The sequence below is a fragment of the Centruroides sculpturatus genome, unplaced genomic scaffold, assembly GCF_000671375.1.
Source record: "Centruroides sculpturatus isolate CEXI.00-Female unplaced genomic scaffold, Cexi_2.0 scaffold662, whole genome shotgun sequence".
In the NCBI taxonomy this organism is placed as follows: Eukaryota; Metazoa; Arthropoda; class Arachnida; order Scorpiones; family Buthidae; genus Centruroides; species Centruroides sculpturatus.
In genome coordinates this window covers 92,658-114,671 of record NW_019385051.1, presented here as the reverse complement: position 1 = coordinate 114,671, position 22,014 = coordinate 92,658, and the positions used below count along the sequence as shown (strand labels likewise).

The following is a 22,014-nucleotide window of genomic DNA, read 5'->3' as shown; positions in this document are numbered from 1 at the left end:
TTTATGGACATTATATAGGCCTAATTTACTTCTATATTTAAGTTTAACATATGTTTGTTTCTTTCATAAATTTGTTTAAAATATATTCTATTTATATAAACAAATTAATATGAAATACGAAGTAGTCATTTTTAGTATTTCATTAAAACATAGCATATTATTCCACTAATAATTTCCAATTTAAAAGAAATAAAATTCGGTAAACGACGAGTATTACATTTTTCTAAAAAAAGTTTTTAAAATATAAAAAGGCTAATCTAAGTGAAAAAAATAAATAAAAATAAAAAAGGTTTATGTTTTTCTTTTCTTCTTTTCTATAATTTTAAAGCTTTTCACATTAATAAAACGTAAACGCAGTGGCTCGTTATACTTCATGGGACCCAGGCGAATTTGAATTAAGGACCGCTTGTAAACTTACAGTGTTGACTTCAGACATTTTTCTTCGGAAAATTTTTTAGGGGAAATATTTTCTTATAAAAGACTAGATTGGGCAATCTGTTAGTAGGGCCCACAGGCATTTAATTGCCCATAGGATAATGAGCCACTAGATAAACAGTGGTTTTATTTTATTTAATTATACATCGCCAGTTAAACTTACACATTACAAAATATGGAAAATAATATAACGTTTTACAAAAGATATTGTATATTCCTCTCCTACTGCTCCTATTCCTAAAAAGTCCTGTTGTACTGTAATGTACAGTACTTATAACGTCAATTTGCTTTACTCTCGATGACCTCACAGTTTTTCCCTCAATTTTGTGAGACACTAAAATTCTAATAATAATGACTGTTAAAATGTCTAATCGTGTTTTCTACCTTTCTACTCTAATATGAACATAACAAATAGGAATATATTTGTAAAAATAAAAATATTTAATATTTGAATATCTGATTGTTCACATAAATAATAACTTTTAAAATGAATAATTTGTCGGATAATGGCGTAAACAACTTTTATATTTCGTTTCAATCAAACTTGGAAAGAACTTGTAAAACGAAGCGAAAGTTTTTATTATAATAAAGACTCGTTAAAGCTATTGATGTGAAAAATGCTAAAACAGAACCTTAGCAATTGTCTTTCGAATTGCGAATTGTCTGTGATCAACAGACAATTCATTAAATATTTAAAAGAAGTTTATTGACAGTGCGGTGTTGATAACCTGAAATAAAGTCGTTTCAACTACGTTATCAATTCGATAGAATATAAAAATTAAATTATATATTTATACTTTATTATAAAACGACTACTTTACATGCGAATTTTATTCGTTGTGCGGTCAAAACTCTTGAATTTAATTATAGTTATAGGCCTATTGAAGTTATTTATTCGTATAATTTCATACACAATCTCCCGTAGATAGACTATTAAAGCTAATAAATTCCCCTAAGTAACAGATAATAATAGGAAAAATTTAATAATCAATATTATTTTTTTGAATAATTATACTAAAATCAATCCATGCATTGATAACTCAGACTAATATTTTCTGTTTGCTGCATACACTTGACTCTGTATTTTAGTCTAACGTAGGGATGGTGCGTTAAGTATATAAGCTTATTTAAACTTATAGCATTATTATTAAGATAAAATAGGTGAGGTTATTCTTTCTCACGTTCATAATAGAATTTAATAAATAAGCTTATATTTGCTGTTTATTATTAAATAAATTTAAAGCTGCAAGAAATGATGCTCGACTCTTCCTGCTTTTATTTTTATAAATCAAAATATCTTCTAAACTAGAATAAAGTTTAAAGAAGTTCATCTTATCGACTGGTCTATTTTAGATTTTGGTGTTCTCTTACTCTAAACCGGTGGCGTTTTTTTTTTTTAAAGATTTTGCTACAATCTTTCAACTGGTACCTGTTAAATGAACAACCAGACAGTTTCTTTTGGTTCAAAACAACCCCAGTAAACAGTATCTAAAAATACTTGTCTGCGGCTTAGTGCAATTTCTATCGTACTAACCTTCAGACATAGATATTCTATCTTTATAAGAGAATGTTTGCAGTCAGGTACTCTAAAAACATTTCTCGGAACTCATTACAAGAAGGTCAGACAATGTAGACACAAGGTTACCCAAATTTAGTTTAATGTACGGTAAGAAAATGTCTGGAAAACCAAGAGTTCCAGCCAAACCCGGATAGATTTATCTGCAATTCTCGAATTAAATTTCATTTTTTCGTGTTTCTCAGCCGGGTCTTTTACGACGGTTAACCAAAAAAAAAAAAAAATGTCTACTTTAAACTTGCAGTAGTTGCAACGAATAAAAATTTCGGGGATATAACAAAATTGTAAGTTGTAACAGCTCAAGAAACCATGTTTTTGGTCGACCGGATAAATAATTCTGGCACTTTTTGAGTCATTTCTTTGGGAATTTATAAAGTTCGTCACTTCCGCACTGGAAGAACCTGAATTAAGTCGCCAAGCAGTCTTTCGGGGAAGACCGAAGACTGGAATAAATCCAAGTCTGCTAAGTGAGTGACATGGGATGGGAGCCAAGTTTCTCTTTCCACACTTCGGGAGAACCAGTCGCGTAGGAATTGATGTTCGCCTGACCTCTGATCCCGTCTGCTTAGGCTGCACGTGGAAAGTTTCGGCTTCTTCTGTCTGGCCGTCTGAAGTGTTTCTTCCCGCCGCTGCATTTTCCCCTCTCGTAGCCACTCCCTGTCTAACATTGCCAAGAAAATAGCTTTAACACGTGCGCCGCTTACTTGAAACATAAGTCGAGTCGAGGGCAAAATTTTTGACAAATATTTGCGAAAAATATAAATCTTATGTTTTTCTCTATGTATTAACATTGGCAAGAGTATATATTTTCTAAATAAAGCACATAGGGAAAAAATCCGCATTTTATATTTATCTTTTGATTATTTACAAAAGTTTATGCTCGAATATTTATTTATTCCATAAAATCGTGCAATTTATTTAAGACAATTCGAGGCTCAAGGCTCAATTATTAAAAGTTATAGATCTTATAGAGCAAATTAAATATTATAATTAAGATCTCAAGACAACATCTGAGTTTGAGATTTTAAATGTTTTTCATTAAATTACATTAATTGCCAACTTAATATTAAGGGGAGTAGCAAATACATAACTTACAAATACCATACATTAAATTTTGAATAAAACTTTAGAAATAAGGAAACTTTTTTCCTATTGGGTAATCCAGGATATTAACCTTTTCATTTGTTTGAACATTGGTTATTAGGACGTGAGACTATTGAATAAAATAGCAATTTTTTTAAAAAATCTTTCAGAGGAACTTTTGTAATGGCCGTTAAGAAATGAGAATTGGGATTAAAAAGTTTCTACATCCTACCTCCTTCGTTTCGCGACATTTGTTAAGTTGGAACCACCGTTAGCGAGACATGGTCGAACCAGACCAAAGAAGGTCGCAGGTGGCACTCCCAGTCGATCCATCTTCCTTAACCCTAAAGGCAACGTGGGTGGCACGAGGGGAGGGCCATCCCCTGACCTTGTCGCATTCGCCAGACACACCAACCTGAGGTCCTGTCTGTCGGTTGGGCGACACCATGCACACCAGTGGGTGGGGCAACTGACTGCCATATATAAAGGGGTGGCTGTCGCGATTACCGGGTTTTCACCATGCAGTTCATGTTCGTATACCTGGCTATCGTGGCGTGGTTGGGTGCCGACGGCAGAACTCTTCAGATATCACCCACACCTCTGCTGACGATAATCGATCCTTCGGCAGCGGCTACTTTGGAGGAAGAGACGACGGCCAACGCATCTACATCTCTTTCCAATACGAGTTTGGCAGATTTGCAAACCGATAATGTTACGCAACGGCTTCAACTCAGGTATCGAGAAAGGTAACGAAACAAATCAAAAATAATAATAATAATAATATGCAATTTGATTTAATTTACAGAAAAAATTCTCTTCTTCAAATCTGTTCTAAAATACAGAACATCGCGAAATATTTTATTTATTTGATTTTTAAATTCTATTTAATTTATGATTTCATTTTATTTTATAAATTCTATTTATTCGATTAGATTTCTTCTTTTATTTTTCTTAATTATTTAATGCTATTTAATTTCGTAAATTTAACAAATATTTTTACTAGTGTATTTTAAATCATATAAATTTACCATTGATTATTATTCAAATAAAGGTGGATCCAATTGAAGTATTAATTTTAGCGCGATTAAATTTATAAAATAATCATTTCAGAAGAGTTAAATGTCCTTCCCTATTAATTATTTTATCACGAAGAAAGAATATCTGACATTTAAATGAAATCTTGAATTTGCCTTCATGAGCTAATTTTCACTTTCTCACTTTCTATTATGCAAAATAATGGTAATAATTTTACCGAACACCAATTAAAGGTAATTTAACCGATCACCTGTTGAAGTTATTTTGTATTACTGTGCTGTACGTCACATAATATTATTTTCCAATTTAGTTTTATAGTTTTTATTATATTTTTTTCCAGTTTAATAGTGGAAAATTATCGAAAAATTTAATATAAAAGCTGTCATGTAAGAATTAGGTTGTCGCAAAAATATTATAAATGTTAAAATATTTTTATGGAAATTTATATTGGCGTACAAATTTTCTTATTTTATTTAAACTCTACATGTATATACATGTATATTAAATATATTTAACAGATTAAATTTGTAAAATTAATAGACACGAGTCAAAGAGAACGTAAGTTTACAGATTATTTTTTCTATATTAAAAAGATTACATGTTCGTTATTGATATTTCTAGATAAAGGAAAAATGTTTTAAAAAAAATTAGTGTGACGTTAGAACATTTTACGCTTTTTATTATGTTACATGACGAAATTATTACGTCGCAAAATGAAGCTTTCTACGAAAGGAGCATTCTTTTTTTTTTGTTTTTTTTGTTTTTTTTGTGCATCCTTCGAATTTGTTAGATTTTTTTTTCAAAACGTCAGGATTATTTACCGAATGAAATATTTCTTGCATAATTTCTCTTTTATTTCTTGCAGTTGTATTTTGGCGTTTTATGAACACTTCGCCGTTAGTCTTTAGCTTATTTTTTTCTGAACCAGCTACATCCCGACTGTTGCTTAACGCTTCTTTGGGTCTATCCAATCATAGGCACTATATACTGCTGTCCTTGAATTATGTTGAAGGTCGCCATGCTAAATTTAGGCCTCCTGTTCTCTCTTCTTTTTATAATATATATATTTTTATTTGTCTAAAAAAATAATTATGGAATCGCAATAAAAGAAAATGAAGCTTATCCTATTTCGCATTGATTATTTTTCTTCGAATTAAGTTGTGCATGCATGACTTTCGTTATTATTATTATTTTTTTAAATAAAAATATAGCTTTTATAATATCTAAAATTTTAAAAATCGATTTAAAATGTTCTCCGTGATAATTTATTTTTTAGATTTTATCAATTTTTTCTATCATTTTTGCTATTGTAGTAGCCTACGCTTTATATTTCGACTTAATATCGGGGTTATTCAAAGCCAGTTCTAAACTATTCTTATAAAAATTCAACGTTATAAATAATCACCGGTGGTGAAATTATAGCAGTTTCTACAGCTTGAATGTGTTTTCCGAGGAGATGATATCAAAATAGAAACGTGTCTACAGGCAACAGCTCTATTACTCGCCTATTATCGAGGGATATCCTAACTGTTAAAACGAAATAGCGTTGGGTTTGGCCGGAAGCTAGTGAAAATAATTGACTTATCAATTATCCATTGATATATAATTCTATCTTAAAATATTTTCTTAGGTATCCAACCATTTGTACATCGCCAATTAGCTTTAGAAATGTTAGGATTCGATAGATAAATATTCTTCTTGTAAATAGAACATTAAAATATTTACGAATACGTATACAAAATAGAAGAAAATCAGCGGATCGGAATCTAAAATAATTATTTTTTATGTCGGTTTATAAATGTTTGCAGAATTTTTCATAAAATTTAATTTATTCTAATTAATCACCTAACGACTTAATATATAAATGATTGGCCTACATTGTAATTAAACCGTCAACATCACTTTTATTACGTATCGTATTTTATTTTTCTCGATACTACACAACGACATCTTGGAAATAATGTATCGGTAAAACATTAATTATATTTATTTTTTTATTTTTTATTTTAATTCTTCTAATGTTACAGTAAAAATAATGAAATTCTTTGGAAGGTATTTTAAATATTTTTTTTAAAAATTTCATGTTTAATTAATCTCATCAAACTTCAATTTAGTATACAATAATATTGAGTTTTTTTATGTTTTATTTATCTTCAATTGTTCACTTCTCGCGTTACGAACTATGCCAGAATCGATCCATCCTAACAAAGTTCAAAGTGTAAAAGTCAAGTTAAAAACCACACAAAAAATCGAATTAAAAATACAGAACCAAACACGCATAAGTCTCGACACTTCGTTTTTGGATAGAGTCGCGATATCTAAGTCTTTTATGTACCGAAACGACGAAAAGAAAGTTAAGAAGTACCCATTTCAACTAATACAGAAGATTTATACAGAATTTAAATACAGTATTGGAAACCAGAAGTGTGTTGTGAGATTAGAACTGTCCCTTAAACTGTGTAAATATCATAATCATGTTGCAATAAAAAGAGAACAATTTTTAGCACAGTTTATTTTCAAGGAAAAAATTAACTGAATTCGGTTGGTTTTTTTTTTTTTGTGATTTGGATAGGAATATTTGCGATCACGATCTGTATTTCATAAAATGGTGCAATAGTGAGAATTAATAGGGTTGGAAAAACTGTGAGAACGTATCAAAGAAGTTCTATTAATTATAACTTATTAGTAAATAATTATTTAATTCGAAAACTCTTTATATTGTTCTTTATAGAAAATGCACTTTTATTTAAATTTTTTCTCATCCCATATTTAATTAGCCTATAAGTAATAATTTTCTTTGTAGATCATATTAATTTTTATTTGGTTTATAATAAGAAAAATCAATGCTTATAAAATTAGTTTTACTTTCTAAGTTATTTATCAACCTGTAAAACTAAAACTGAACTTCGTTTCCACTTCGAGCACCACAGACAAGATTTTGAGAAAAAATTTTATGTAGATCTAATTTGAATTAATCAGTGTAGGTGTCGAATTTAATACTATAATCTTCCGTTAGTCGGTCGACCAGTCAAAGTTACAATTTCTTACAAAGACTACGTTTTGCCTTTAATTGAGATTCCCATTCGTTAGTTCAAAGTTATTCAAATTTCTTTCAAAGTTATTTACCCAACTTTTAAAAAGTATATACTATAATACATGGCCAATAGAGTAGTCCCTCGGAAGTATAAACAAAAGTGGACAGGCTTTAACATGGTGTCATACGATACTCGGTTTCTCCTCAGCTTACCTAGAACTCCTCTCCCACTTTCGATCAATTATTCCGAAAAGTAACGAAAGAAACGTAAATGACGAGTGAGAGGAATTTCTTTTCCAAATATCGCCACTCGCTTAAAATTCCTAAAAAAAAAAATTCCACGAATGCTTTCTTTTAATTAATAAAATTGTTTTTAAAATATTGTCTTAAGCTAAGATCTCTTAAACTTTAGTTATTATGAAGTTTGAAGTCTACGTTTACGGACGGAAGACGAATCGCTCGTTCTTTGATTGAGTGATAATCAAAGAACGGGCCATTTCTCTTCCGTCCGTAACTCCTTAATTAATTCATGAAAATTCAGAGATTTTTGCTGAAATGTAAAGTACTGTCATCTATTTGCCTGTCTTTGATAAATGTTCAAGAGAATATCTTGAAAAATGTACCTATTTCGAAACGCATTTCTAAATTGGTCTTTAATAAATTTGAATTTTCTGTCTCTTTTAATTCCTAGAATTAGAAGGAACGGAAATAAAAATTGTTTTAATTTCTTATATTTAATAGACTAGAAATGAACATTAAAAATAAAAACCAGAAACTGAAAAAAATAAAATAAAATAAAATAGCATCACTTTCAGATTGACACTTCCTACGTCAATTTGCTTTACTCTCGATGACCTCACAGTTTTTCCCTCAATTTTGTGAGACACTAAAATTCTAATAATAATGACTGTTAAAATGTCTAATCGTGTTTTCTACCTTTCTACTCTAATATGAACATAACAAATAGGAATATATTTGTAAAAATAAAAATATTTAATATTTGAATATCTGATTGTTCACATAAATAATAACTTTTAAAATGAATAATTTGTCGGATAATGGCGTAAACAACTTTTATATTTCGTTTCAATCAAACTTGGAAAGAACTTGTAAAACGAAGCGAAAGTTTTTATTATAATAAAGACTCGTTAAAGCTATTGATGTGAAAAATGCTAAAACAGAACCTTAGCAATTGTCTTTCGAATTGCGAATTGTCTGTGATCAACAGACAATTCATTAAATATTTAAAAGAAGTTTATTGACAGTGCGGTGTTGATAACCTGAAATAAAGTCGTTTCAACTACGTTATCAATTCGATAGAATATAAAAATTAAATTATATATTTATACTTTATTATAAAACGACTACTTTACATGCGAATTTTATTCGTTGTGCGGTCAAAACTCTTGAATTTAATTATAGTTATAGGCCTATTGAAGTTATTTATTCGTATAATTTCATACACAATCTCCCGTAGATAGACTATTAAAGCTAATAAATTCCCCTAAGTAACAGATAATAATAGGAAAAATTTAATAATCAATATTATTTTTTTGAATAATTATACTAAAATCAATCCATGCATTGATAACTCAGACTAATATTTTCTGTTTGCTGCATACACTTGACTCTGTATTTTAGTCTAACGTAGGGATGGTGCGTTAAGTATATAAGCTTATTTAAACTTATAGCATTATTATTAAGATAAAATAGGTGAGGTTATTCTTTCTCACGTTCATAATAGAATTTAATAAATAAGCTTATATTTGCTGTTTATTATTAAATAAATTTAAAGCTGCAAGAAATGATGCTCGACTCTTCCTGCTTTTATTTTTATAAATCAAAATATCTTCTAAACTAGAATAAAGTTTAAAGAAGTTCATCTTATCGACTGGTCTATTTTAGATTTTGGTGTTCTCTTACTCTAAACCGGTGGCGTTTTTTTTTTTTAAAGATTTTGCTACAATCTTTCAACTGGTACCTGTTAAATGAACAACCAGACAGTTTCTTTTGGTTCAAAACAACCCCAGTAAACAGTATCTAAAAATACTTGTCTGCGGCTTAGTGCAATTTCTATCGTACTAACCTTCAGACATAGATATTCTATCTTTATAAGAGAATGTTTGCAGTCAGGTACTCTAAAAACATTTCTCGGAACTCATTACAAGAAGGTCAGACAATGTAGACACAAGGTTACCCAAATTTAGTTTAATGTACGGTAAGAAAATGTCTGGAAAACCAAGAGTTCCAGCCAAACCCGGATAGATTTATCTGCAATTCTCGAATTAAATTTCATTTTTTCGTGTTTNAGTTTTTCAGCGCTATTTTCATTTATTTTTGTTATTTGACGCTATTTAGACGAATAAGCAAGTTTTCCGAAGCATAAAATTGAAGATTTCCCGCCAAAATAGAAACTTCCTGATAACATCGGAAATGTCGTTCTAACATCATTTTATTTTATTTGATTCTTCAAAAAATCGTTATAATACTATGTATTAGACTTAGAATATTCGATATCTAAACCAGAAAGTGTTAGCTAGAAATAGACTTATTTATAGAACGACCCCCCATTTCTGACTTCAGGGAAAGTTATAAAACAGTTGGGTGCTAATGACTTTGTGAAAGGGAAAAGTTCTACACTTAGAAACTTCGAAAGAAGGGATTTGGCCTGTACCGTCCGCGGGCCGCATAAACATTGATAAGGGGCCGTATGTGGCCCACGGGCCGCAGGTTGTGCACCCCTGTCTTAATTATGAAAATATACTAGCATGTTTTTTAATTTTTGGAACCTAACCCTCCTTTTCGTATTAGTTCTTTGTTTCGTATAACATGGATTCGCATAACATGGCAATTTTTTGGAACGTAACTACTGTGTTATACGGGGGTTACCTGTACTTATCCTATAAATAGAGATTGAAGCTTTCTTGAGGATGAAACTAAAAGTAAAGTATTTAGTTTCCTCCTCTTTCTACAAAATGAAATAGCTCAAAAATTTGTATTTTATCTATCAATTTTGAATAGATAAAGAATAAATTTTTATTTTGTATTTGTTATATTAAGTATTATTTTAATTTATTGATAAATTATTTTATGTTAAAGATAATTTTTCTTAGAAATAAATATTTTAATTTTGAAAATTAATCACATGGTACATAATACTTATATCTAATGTACAGGAATGTCCTTTACAGACATCAATCAGTGAATCTCCCAACAAACTTTCTCAAGTAACAGAAAGATCACGTACTTCTCCTCTTCCTTCTACTACAGATCCACAGCCAGGTTTGGAGAATTATAATCACAAAAATTTATAACCATTAAGCGCACACATGAAAGAAAAATTCACGATCAATTATATAAAAAAAAAAGTTTTTAATGAATTATTGAATGTATTTAACAGATCTTACTTCGCCACATTTGGAAACTGGAACAGATAAATCTAATCAAATGGCGTTAAGAATACCGGGTATAACTTTATCCTCTGATCAAAATCGGGACAAGAGTCACACAACAATAGGTGTTCATATGGATGATGACCATTATAATTATGAAAGTAGACCTAACAGACTTGGTTTGGAGGATTTCACGTTCATAAAAGTGCTTGGAAAAGGAAGTTTTGGAAAGGTATTAAATTATGATTTTGATTTAAATAGTTAAATACTTATTTAATTTATACATTAATACAAAATAATGCATTTATATATGAATTATATATATTAATGGCTATTTAAAGCAGATAGGTTTAAAAATCATTTCTTATAATGAAATGAATGTTATAGGTAATGCTTGCAGAGAAGAAAGGCACTGAAGATGTTTATGCTGTGAAAGTTTTAAAGAAGGATGTAATTCTTCAAGATGATGATGTTGATTGTACAATGACGGAGAAACGTATATTAACCCTTTCGGCTAAACATCCTTTCTTGACTGCCATCCATTGTTGTTTTCAAACTGAGGTATTATACATTTTGAAATTTATTTCATTTGGTAGAATTTTTAAGTACATTTTTACAGTTACAGTAAGTATTTTTAAGTATTATGTGTCATTCCTAGGATCGATTATTTTTTGTTATGGAATATGTTAATGGAGGAGATCTCATGTTTCAAATTCAAAAGGCTCGTAAATTTGATGAACCAAGAGCACGTTTCTATGCAGCAGAAGTCACGTTAGCATTGATGTTTCTACATCGAAATGGTGTAATATATAGGTACTTTCCTTTATTCATTACTAATATTAATAAATAAATAAATATAAATATATATATGTTTGTGTATCTGCTCTATATTACATTTGTTAAATTATATATTTTTTTTTCAGAGATCTGAAGTTAGATAATATTTTATTGGATAGTGAAGGCCATTGTAAGATTGCTGATTTTGGAATGTGTAAAGAAAATATTATTAATGGTGCAACAACAACAACATTTTGTGGTACTCCAGACTATATAGCCCCTGAGGTATAAAAATTGTCAAAATAATTGATTTATATTTCTTATGAGTTTTAATTATAGAAATTATAGATACTATAAGATAAAAATGTAAGATTATAAGTGATTATATTGTTTAGTTTGAAATATTATGATATAATCACAATTTTAAATTGATTTGTATATTTTTATTTTTATATCTGTGTATTCTTTTATGAAAATATCAAGGAACTCTGACCTCTAACTTTATGGATTTTTTTATTAACTTTTATATTGTTACTCTTTTGGAAACTTGGATAATGTATTCTACAAAACTTTCTTTTCCTTGTTAAATTCATTGATAAACTCTACAAAGTTTAGCACATCAGCCAGATGGACAAAAAAGACTTATTGGTGGAGTTTTATTGATCATTTTTCAGACATTTGGTTAGATTGAGATACTTACTATATTTGATAATTTTATCATAATTAAAATTATGACAAGAAATTTTTGAAGGATGTCTTAGTTTAACATTAATTCTTACATATTCTAATTTTGATAGTTTGATAGTGGATCTCAAAAGACATATTTGCCAATTATGTCAATGATGATTTTCTAACATTTAAAGATGCTAATGCTAGAATTGCTAGTGAACTGGATTTATTATATACAAGTTCTAACATGAAATCTTTTAATTTTCAATCTTCTAATGATTTACTTCTCATGTATTTTTTCCTCTCTAAAATTAAGTTTAATGAAATCTTTTAGTTTGTTTATTCTCGATGAACACTTTATAAAAGATTTTCCCATCAACTTTACATTTATGTCTTTTGCAGATACTTCAGTTATTGATTTAATTGTATCAAATTTTAAAATTATTTAAATTTCCCATTAAATTAAAGTTTTATGTAAGTTCAGTTCTGATCCCATTTCTGTCCAAAAATATTGTTTACTAAGGTTCTAAATTAGGGGATGTCTAACTCCTGATTTAGAATCTTAGTAAACAACCTTTTTGTTTCTCTGGGCCACATTGGAAGAAGTCATGGAGTTTTGGGCCACAAATGTATTACCATAGCTTAAGAACAAAAAAAAACGTAAAATATATAGTTTCCATATTTAAGTATTTTAAAATTTATTAGTTTTTTTCATTATAAATACAGAACATGGAATTCATTTCACATTGTTTTATACATTTTATGTATAAGTCAAAATCATAAAACTAATGTGATATTTGACATTGTTGTTGAGAAACTAATGCATCAATATCTGTTTTGATTGAAGTGGTTGCAATTCTCAGGCACCCTCAAGATGTTCATTTGATATTTTAGTTCTAATTTTACATTTACTATGCTTCATTCTTGAAAATAGTTGTTCACATATGTAGGTGCTTCCAAACAATGATGACATGAATAACACATGACTGTGCAGTGTGGGATATATGTCTCTGGGTAGGTATGATTTATAAAAGTCAAAGAGACGTGATCAAATTTCTTTTTAAGTTGGATGTCAGATTGCAACTCTAAGCATTCCATTTGAAAAGTTGCTGGCAGCATTACTATATCGGTAAATGGAGTTGCAAAAATACAAAAATTGAGATTATTTTTCCAAAAATCCTTAAATCTATTTTTGAATTCTTATATCAAATGGAAAAGTAAGGCTACAGATTTTTTCCCATTTTTAGGAATATGTTTGGACATTGTGTTAAAATGCAAAAAGTTATTTGCGTTTAATTGCAATAATTTCAGTTTTACCTGTAATACGTTTATGGTTTGAAACATTGCACTGATAAGTTGGTTTTTCCCTTGAAGACATGTGTTTAAGTCATTTAAATGAGCAGTCAAATCTACCAAAAATGATTGGTGTGTTTTGAGTGCGAGTGCCTTTCGAGGATATTGATAAAGCTGAAGACAACTTCGAACAGATGTCTGTGCTTAGTAGTGACCGCGGCCGGAAAGAGAAGACAAAGTTAGGACCACGCGGTTGCTGCAGATGGTCTCGAAAACAGGTACTTGTCGCCTAATGCCATTGCCAAAGTGCTCTGGGAAGCTGCTAGGTTTTTCTGCAGTGAATCTTTTTCGTCTAGCAGCTGATTATATGCCCTGTGCAGGTCGTCAAAAATTGCGGACGCCTTGTCGACGTAGGTGCGCACTTGCTCTAATTTTTCTGCTTTCTTTGATAGCAGACAGGGCAGCCTTTAGCTTTCTGTGAAACGATCAACTAGCTGTTTCGGAGTATGGTCCTGATGTTAGTTCTTCTCTGTCTGCAGACGTGTTTTTTCTGACGAAATTGTTAACGTTTTTAATTAAAATACTTTACGCGTTACATAATTATATTAATTATAATTTGTAAAATAAAAATCGTAAGGGTGAGATATCTTCGTTAAAGTGTCCATTATCAGACTAATAATTTTTGAATGGTATGGAAAATACTCTGTGGAAAGTGTAGGAAAGGGAAACGCGATGCCGCGTGACATAATTTTCATTTAGTTATCCCTAGGCGCGCAGTAATTATGGCGTAAAGTGCAGCTGCCGCGGTCGGAATCCGGGAGATTCACGCACCAGGAAATTGCAATTTGTCTTCCCCTCTTTGAAGAAACTGCGCATCGCGCATTTGGGATCGATTTCTGACCCCCGAGGGACGTTTATCGTTCATCCCTGGTGACGGAACAGCGTCGTTTCCGGACGATAACGTTCTACTCGAAAGAACGGAGGCATTAATAAATCCGGCATATGTTACTTTTTACGCGAATTTAAAATCCGAAACATTAGCCGTTCGTTCGTTTGTCTGGCTGGTTGGCTGCGAAAATCATTCCGTAACTCAAAAAATGGATCGCTCCCGCCGACATTCACGTGACGATGACAATCGACCCGTATACAACAAAAAAAAATAAAAAATATCGTCGCCGTGTTTCTGTATTCACGAATGTGTCTATTTGCAAAGCGTATGTATGAAATTATGTCATTTATAATTTAAAAATGGTCGACGTTCTATATGAAAACACGTAATTTGGTGACAACTTTGGTGACATATTCATATATCAGCGCCATCTGCTAATCATTTTTTACACTAAATTAAACACTTGAATTATCAGAGATATAGAATGTCTTGACACTCGATATTAGTGTGTTGGAAGAATGATTTTGATTTTGTATTTTACCTTTAATAAATGATTTTATTTTTAATTTTATTATTCAGAAATTATTGATTATAATATTTATTAGATCGCAAAATTTTTAGAAAATTCTTCACGATCTAGTATCTAAAAATAAAGCTAAACCGACCGATTTGATGTGTGACCTCATCATATTTTATCCGAACCTCATATCTCCTCCGGGAATGTAAACCTTTTATCTTCTAACAAGCGGTGTAGGATAAGGACAAATAAAGTGATTTTATCGACTGTCAGACTCGATTTCACTGTCGGGAAAATTTAATTAGGGGAGATCGGGGCAACTTCGGCATGCGGGGCAAGTTTGTCAAGCGCTTTTTTTTAAAAACAAATTAAAAGGAGACTTTGGTTATAGGTTAGGCAGTTGAGTTTTATTGGTGGCTTGTTGAGTGTAGTGTTTTTATTGTTCTCCAANAAGAAATAAATTGAATTTCTATCGTACATGTAAAACAGTTAATGTGTTGTGTTCTACTCTATTATATTATATATAGAGTATAACATTACATTTATTTATTTTCCTTCAGTTATAACTAATATGCCCGGAAAATTCATTCGAAAAGATTGTAAACTATGAGATTTTATTGAGTTAAATCATAAATATATCTGTAATTTGAGACTTTCCTTTTATTTTTTGCAAATAAGTTCCTTTCTCTTCTCTATTATTTTATATGAATAAATTGAAGGTTGTCTTAAAATTGCCTTTTAATAGAGAATCTACGTAATAGTCGATACTCCTTATCTTCCGCTTCTTCGTTATTTGTCCGAATGAAATAACTAATTACTGTTAGTATAAAGATATAACATAACTTACCATAAATATCTGCTGTTAAATAAATAATATACAGTATGAAATGCTTCTTAATAGGATAACTACGTTAAATTTTCAATTGGCTATTAATATGCCTCAAAATCAAACTTATCTTAACGACCATAAATGACTTTAAGGTGACTGTTTTATCATTTCAATTTTATTGACTCCAATATGCATTTCGGACGTATACATTCATCCCTCTTCAGTTGGATATAATATTCTATCTACATGAACATATTAACATAAAAACAAGCATTATCTTAACACCTACAACAACCATTGTATATTGGAGTCAATAAACTTGAAATGATAAAACAGTCACCTTAAAGTCATTTGTGGTCGTTACGATAAGTTTGGTTTTGAGGCATATTAATAACCAATTGAAAATTTAAATAATATATATATTGGCCTATATATTTGCATAAAATATGCCAGATTAAAGAATAATTTAGAAAAGATGAAGAAGTTAATATTATCTTTACTCCAAAATTGGAAAAAATGGCGTCTACACCTCGCAGATCATCTTGTATGCTAGAATTCCATTTTATATGATTTCAGCCCAAAAAATAAAGAAAAATCGAGATTTTCTGAAGAATTAAAAACATTTGAGTTTATAAAGTGGATAATCTTTTATTTTTAAAAGATATTTGCATTGTATTTCATTATATCAGGAAAACATTTTCTAAAATGGTAATTATTGAGAAATTCCCTATAATCAGATGAAATTTTTACTAGATGATTTATATCAAATGAATTAATATTTTCACTATATAATAACTAACCAATTGTAGCTTAACTATAGTGGGAAATTGTTAGTTTCTCTTTTTAAAAATTATTAAACAATTACTTTTGTAACAATATTGCAAATTAAGTAAACGAGGCGTGACAATTGATAAAATCAAATCGCAAAATTTGTCTATTGTTTTACTTTCTGCTGTTGTATTTTCTTCGATGTTCGACGCTTTATGTCTACTTCCTCATTGTTTCAAATGCTATTCCTGTCTTATCGCTTCATTTGATCTTCCATTCTTTCTGTTTACTTATAGTCATCATCAATCTAACTCTATCTGTACCTTTACAATTTCTCAATTTAAGTTTAAAAAAAGAAAAAAAAATGGGAAAACGTACAAGTACTGTACAGAGTTAGATTGCTGAAGACTATAAGTAAACCGAAAGCTTTTTTTAGTTTTCAAGATTTTCTAAGTAACTTTATAATTGTGCGTTTAGTTAATATCATTTTATTCTAGAACTATATTCAATCAAACAAACTTGCGTCAAAAAAATTATTTACAGCGCTTCGTTGTTTACGAATTCTGGTTTGACTCTTTGTTAAAGTCGCATAAAGACTTTGTGAATAGGGTGACTCTATGAAGAATGAATAAACAGGTGTCTGGACCTGCAGACAAGATAAATATAGACAGCCCTCCCTGCCAGTCGATGCTATTTTTTCATTCGTTTTACTTCCTGTCTATGTTATCCCTTGACGTGTGTTGTGAATCAATGTGCATCAAAGGCAAATCAATATATTAATACATCAATCTTACTAATACTTATAAAAATTCATTTTCTTTTAGTAAACGATTTTCTTAATTAGCATAAAATTTGGAAAAAATTTATATTATTAAAATCCAGTTGGCAATTATACAAAATTTAAGAGTGTCATTTCTTATACATAATTTACAGCTCTTTTATTCGTGTCGCTATCTTTGAATTTCGGTTTATTTTATTTATTTATTTTTTAAGTTTTATTCCTGTTATAAGTTTAAAAAAAGTTATTTTATCCTTATTTATGACTGTCTGTAACTTCTTTGTGTTTCTAATTAAATAGTAAATTTCTTCAACAGAATTCTACTTAAATAAATTTTAAAACAATTGTTTCTTCAATATGGCATTTTCATCACCTAATTGATAATTTCTCATATGTTTTTTAAATAGATTTTGTAGTTTATTCGATTTTACAGTAGATTCGATTAAATTTGTATTTTCTAAATCTCTTAATAGGAAAAAACAAGAAAGACTTTTTCTTATTCAAGCACAGATTCTTCAGAGACTGGGAATTTCCAGGCAACCAAACATAACATCTCCATACATCTCGGATGACGAAAGGAGCAGAATGACGCAATTATTCGAAAAAATGCATCAGATAAGATCCCATATCAACGACATCGATCGACCTTTTCGTCTGTATGCAGAAAGGATGCAAAGTTTTTATCCTTCTTGTGAGTATAAAAATCCTTTCTTCCATTTTAAATTCAAAATTCATTATAATTTCTTTCTTAACCTTTCGATTTTGCAGGTACTTTGCCAAACAATACCGATCGAAACACGTGGGACAATCAGAACTCCTTTCGCATTTTCTACGACGTGTCTGTTCCTCGAGCTCTCATTAACAACGAAGTCAACATCATGTTAGCAAAGTTACGACTTTATAAAATTAACAATTTAGAAGTAAATCCGGAATGCGCCAACTGGGAACAAAACGTTTCCGCTTTACCTCGATACAATATGCTGGACGTGCTGATGCACAGCAGCACAACGTGCGGTTTAAGCGTATCCATTTACCAGTACACCAAACCGGTCAGGGCTAACAGAAGAGGTAAATTAACATGCAATCAGAATTAATTCGTTAATTTAGTGTAAGGCATTGGTAGAAACTAGAATAATACTTTTAAAAATTTCAGTAAAGAAGCGCTTCATCGATTCTCACACTGTTCCAGCTGATTATCGAGGTTGGGTGGAGTTTAACGTGATAACGTCGCTCAGTCAATGGTTAGATAATCCACAAAGAAATTACGGTTTTGACGTCGAAGTAGAAGATGCCTTCGGTAACAGATTAATTCCAAGTCATTACTTCAGAAACGTTAATTGCTCCGATGACTATGGTAAGTATACATGAACTACTGTATAACGATTCGTGTGTATAACATGCGGATCTACATTTACTCGTTGTATTTTTTAGTGATTCGAGATCCTCCCTTTCCTAATATCATGGATATTCATCCGGAAATGGCCGAAAACGATTCCTCTTTGTTCGATAACGAAACTTATCCCACTTTAGACCTGCAAACAGCAGAACTGACCAGAGAAGAACCCGAACCTCAAACCGTAGAAAACAACGATAGAATATTAAAGAAGAGAAGCGTTAATCATCGTACATTGGGGTGTCGTCGAGTGACGCGTTACGTATCCTTTCAAGGTAACAAATGTCCAAATAATTTTTAAAAATTTTTGAAATTTTTATTTTCAACTCTCGAATATTTTTCTAATTAGATTTAGGACTTAATGAAATTATAATAAATCCCGAAGGTTTTAATTTTTCTTACTGTTTGGGAAATTGTATATCAAAACATCAAGAATCTTACAACAGTTATTATCTTCCAAAGGTAATTAAAATACCCGCTTTTAGTAAATATTTTATTATCGTATTAACTAAAAATAAATATTAATTTAAATATTAATGCATAGAATGCGAAACTTTTCAAAATTTTAAAATATCGCACCGTAAAAATATATTTAAAACTTTAAATTCGTTATCATCGCAAGAATAATTCAGCAATAAATAATCTTATATTGATACGCGCTCATGCTTATTGCACTTTTATTTTACGTGGTATTTGCTTCGAAATTTAAAATATATAATTATAATAAATTATTATTCATTGACCAGAATTATTTTGTTATTCACGTTTTATAAAGTACAGGAATTGTTTACTACCAATATTTCTATAAAATACGTGTTTATTAACTTGTGAATAATAGCTTAATTTAACCTTATTAGCATGACAATATTAGCTTAACGTGTGCTTTATAAAGCATAAGTTAAGCTAATACTCACAAGGTTATGAACATGTGCTTTTTAAAGAACACGTTTATGTTCACATGCTAACAACGTAAATATACGAACATGTGGTCATTAAAGAGTATTGTTAAACGTTCAAAGTTAACTCAGAATAGATTTTAACACTTACAAAAAATTAAAAATAAGTTGTAAAATATGTGTTTAATAATAATAAATTATCTTTTTTTGACAGAATCGCTGCGTACCAGTCACTTACGAGCCTTTCGCCGTAACTGTAATAAATTCCAAAGGAGAAGCGAAAAATTCCACAGTAGACAATTTTCTAGTATCCGAATGTGGATGTAGAATCACATAAAATCGGCGGATGCAAGAAAAATTGTGTAAATATTAAGTAGATGTAAAGCATAATTACGGAAATTATCGTGGAAAGACATTTCATTTTCAATATTAATCTCACCCAAGTTATCCATATAAGTTACATAAAACCATTCAAACATTCGACCATTCACAAATTTGTACACAACACGAAGCTTTGTACTGTATACCACAGTACGAAATTCATAGATTGTTTAAGATAAACAATATTATTAATTCTTCTGTGAATGTTTACAGTGGGAATTCATAACTGTACAAAACACTTTTATAATACATATAAATTATATTAAGTGTAAAACATCGATCGCATACGATTTCTAATTACATGTATACTATAAAATTATCGAATGATTATTAAGAAAAAATCATATGTATAATTTATAAAGAAAATCACTCGATTTTATAAATTTTCGGAAAAGGTAAAACGCCTTTCGTTTATCGTTAATTTAGTTATTCAGTGCAATTTCTTTTATTGTTAATATCTAAAATGTTCATTCGAATTATTATCCAAAATTAACAATAATTTATCTGTTCGTAGATTTCTGTTTGAAATAAAATATATTCAAAAAGAGTGTAAAAGTGTCGCTTCCATAAATTCTCTTTACTTCTCCATATTAATAAAAGCGTTTCGGCGGCGCGAATATCAAGACAGAGATGCTAATTTGAAAGAGGAGAAACACAAAAAAAAAGAACAAAAAATAGGATTTGTTGTCTGGACTAAAGTTAAAAATAAATGTTTTTCTCTCGAACTCAATAACCTGACTGATGGCTGCCAAAAACTAAGACGGCCACATCCCATACTTTGCCAAGTAATTACGCAATTAAACTTTCACAGAAATTGAATCGTAAAATGGAAGAGGGAAGAGTTTCCCGATTTTCATTTCCTTCTTCTGATAAAACTCTGCCTTACTTTAAATTTACAGTCACCAGAGTTACGTTACTTAATAAATTTACAAACGATATACATTTAACTAGGCTAATTATTTTATTAAACTATATTTTTCCTTACGTTTTAAAATTTAAACGTAATTAAAAATCAATTTTAACTACTACTTTACGCGTTACATAATTATATTAATTATAATTTGTAAAATAAAAATCGTAAGGGTGAGATATCTTCGTTAAAGTGTCCATTATCAGACTAATAATTTTTGAATGGTATGGAAAATACTCTGTGGAAAGTGTAGGAAAGGGAAACGCGATGCCGCGTGACATAATTTTCATTTAGTTATCCCTAGGCGCGCAGTAATTATGGCGTAAAGTGCAGCTGCCGCGGTCGGAATCCGGGAGATTCACGCACCAGGAAATTGCAATTTGTCTTCCCCTCTTTGAAGAAACTGCGCATCGCGCATTTGGGATCGATTTCTGACCCCCGAGGGACGTTTATCGTTCATCCCTGGTGACGGAACAGCGTCGTTTCCGGACGATAACGTTCTACTCGAAAGAACGGAGGCATTAATAAATCCGGCATATGTTACTTTTTACGCGAATTTAAAATCCGAAACATTAGCCGTTCGTTCGTTTGTCTGGCTGGTTGGCTGCGAAAATCATTCCGTAACTCAAAAAATGGATCGCTCCCGCCGACATTCACGTGACGATGACAATCGACCCGTATACAACAAAAAAAAATAAAAAATATCGTCGCCGTGTTTCTGTATTCACGAATGTGTCTATTTGCAAAGCGTATGTATGAAATTATGTCATTTATAATTTAAAAATGGTCGACGTTCTATATGAAAACACGTAATTTGGTGACAACTTTGGTGACATATTCATATATCAGCGCCATCTGCTAATCATTTTTTACACTAAATTAAACACTTGAATTATCAGAGATATAGAATGTCTTGACACTCGATATTAGTGTGTTGGAAGAATGATTTTGATTTTGTATTTTACCTTTAATAAATGATTTTATTTTTAATTTTATTATTCAGAAATTATTGATTATAATATTTATTAGATCGCAAAATTTTTAGAAAATTCTTCACGATCTAGTATCTAAAAATAAAGCTAAACCGACCGATTTGATGTGTGACCTCATCATATTTTATCCGAACCTCATATCTCCTCCGGGAATGTAAACCTTTTATCTTCTAACAAGCGGTGTAGGATAAGGACAAATAAAGTGATTTTATCGACTGTCAGACTCGATTTCACTGTCGGGAAAATTTAATTAGGGGAGATCGGGGCAACTTCGGCATGCGGGGCAAGTTTGTCAAGCGCTTTTTTTTAAAAACAAATTAAAAGGAGACTTTGGTTATAGGTTAGGCAGTTGAGTTTTATTGGTGGC

General features: G+C 30.4%; 2 protein-coding genes across 3 annotated transcripts; both read left to right on the top strand.

Annotated features, from left to right (window-relative positions):
* The first annotated feature begins 3,333 nt into the window (after window positions 1-3,333).
* Window positions 3,334-20,295, top strand: LOC111633958 (bone morphogenetic protein 4-like). Of its 2 annotated transcripts, none has more exons than XM_023378614.1 (7): window positions 3,334-3,840; window positions 17,549-17,766; window positions 17,844-18,143; window positions 18,265-18,429; window positions 18,507-18,743; window positions 18,818-18,930; window positions 19,579-20,295. In XM_023378614.1, exons 1-7 carry the CDS (start codon window positions 3,614-3,616, stop codon window positions 19,699-19,701), a joined length of 1,383 nt encoding a protein of 460 aa, XP_023234382.1. In that variant the 5' UTR covers window positions 3,334-3,613; the 3' UTR covers window positions 19,702-20,295. The 2 variants fall into 2 exon arrangements, with proteins under 2 accessions (XP_023234382.1, XP_023234381.1); XM_023378613.1 differs by having other exon boundaries at window positions 3,340-3,840; window positions 18,229-18,429.
* LOC111633959 (protein kinase C epsilon type-like) lies at window positions 10,236-11,623 on the top strand. The gene is made up of 5 exons (XM_023378615.1): window positions 10,236-10,445; window positions 10,564-10,787; window positions 10,943-11,116; window positions 11,214-11,368; window positions 11,479-11,623. Exons 2-5 carry the CDS (start codon window positions 10,611-10,613, stop codon window positions 11,621-11,623), a joined length of 651 nt encoding a protein of 216 aa, XP_023234383.1. The 5' UTR covers window positions 10,236-10,445; window positions 10,564-10,610.
* Window positions 20,296-22,014: the final 1,719 nt, after the last annotated feature.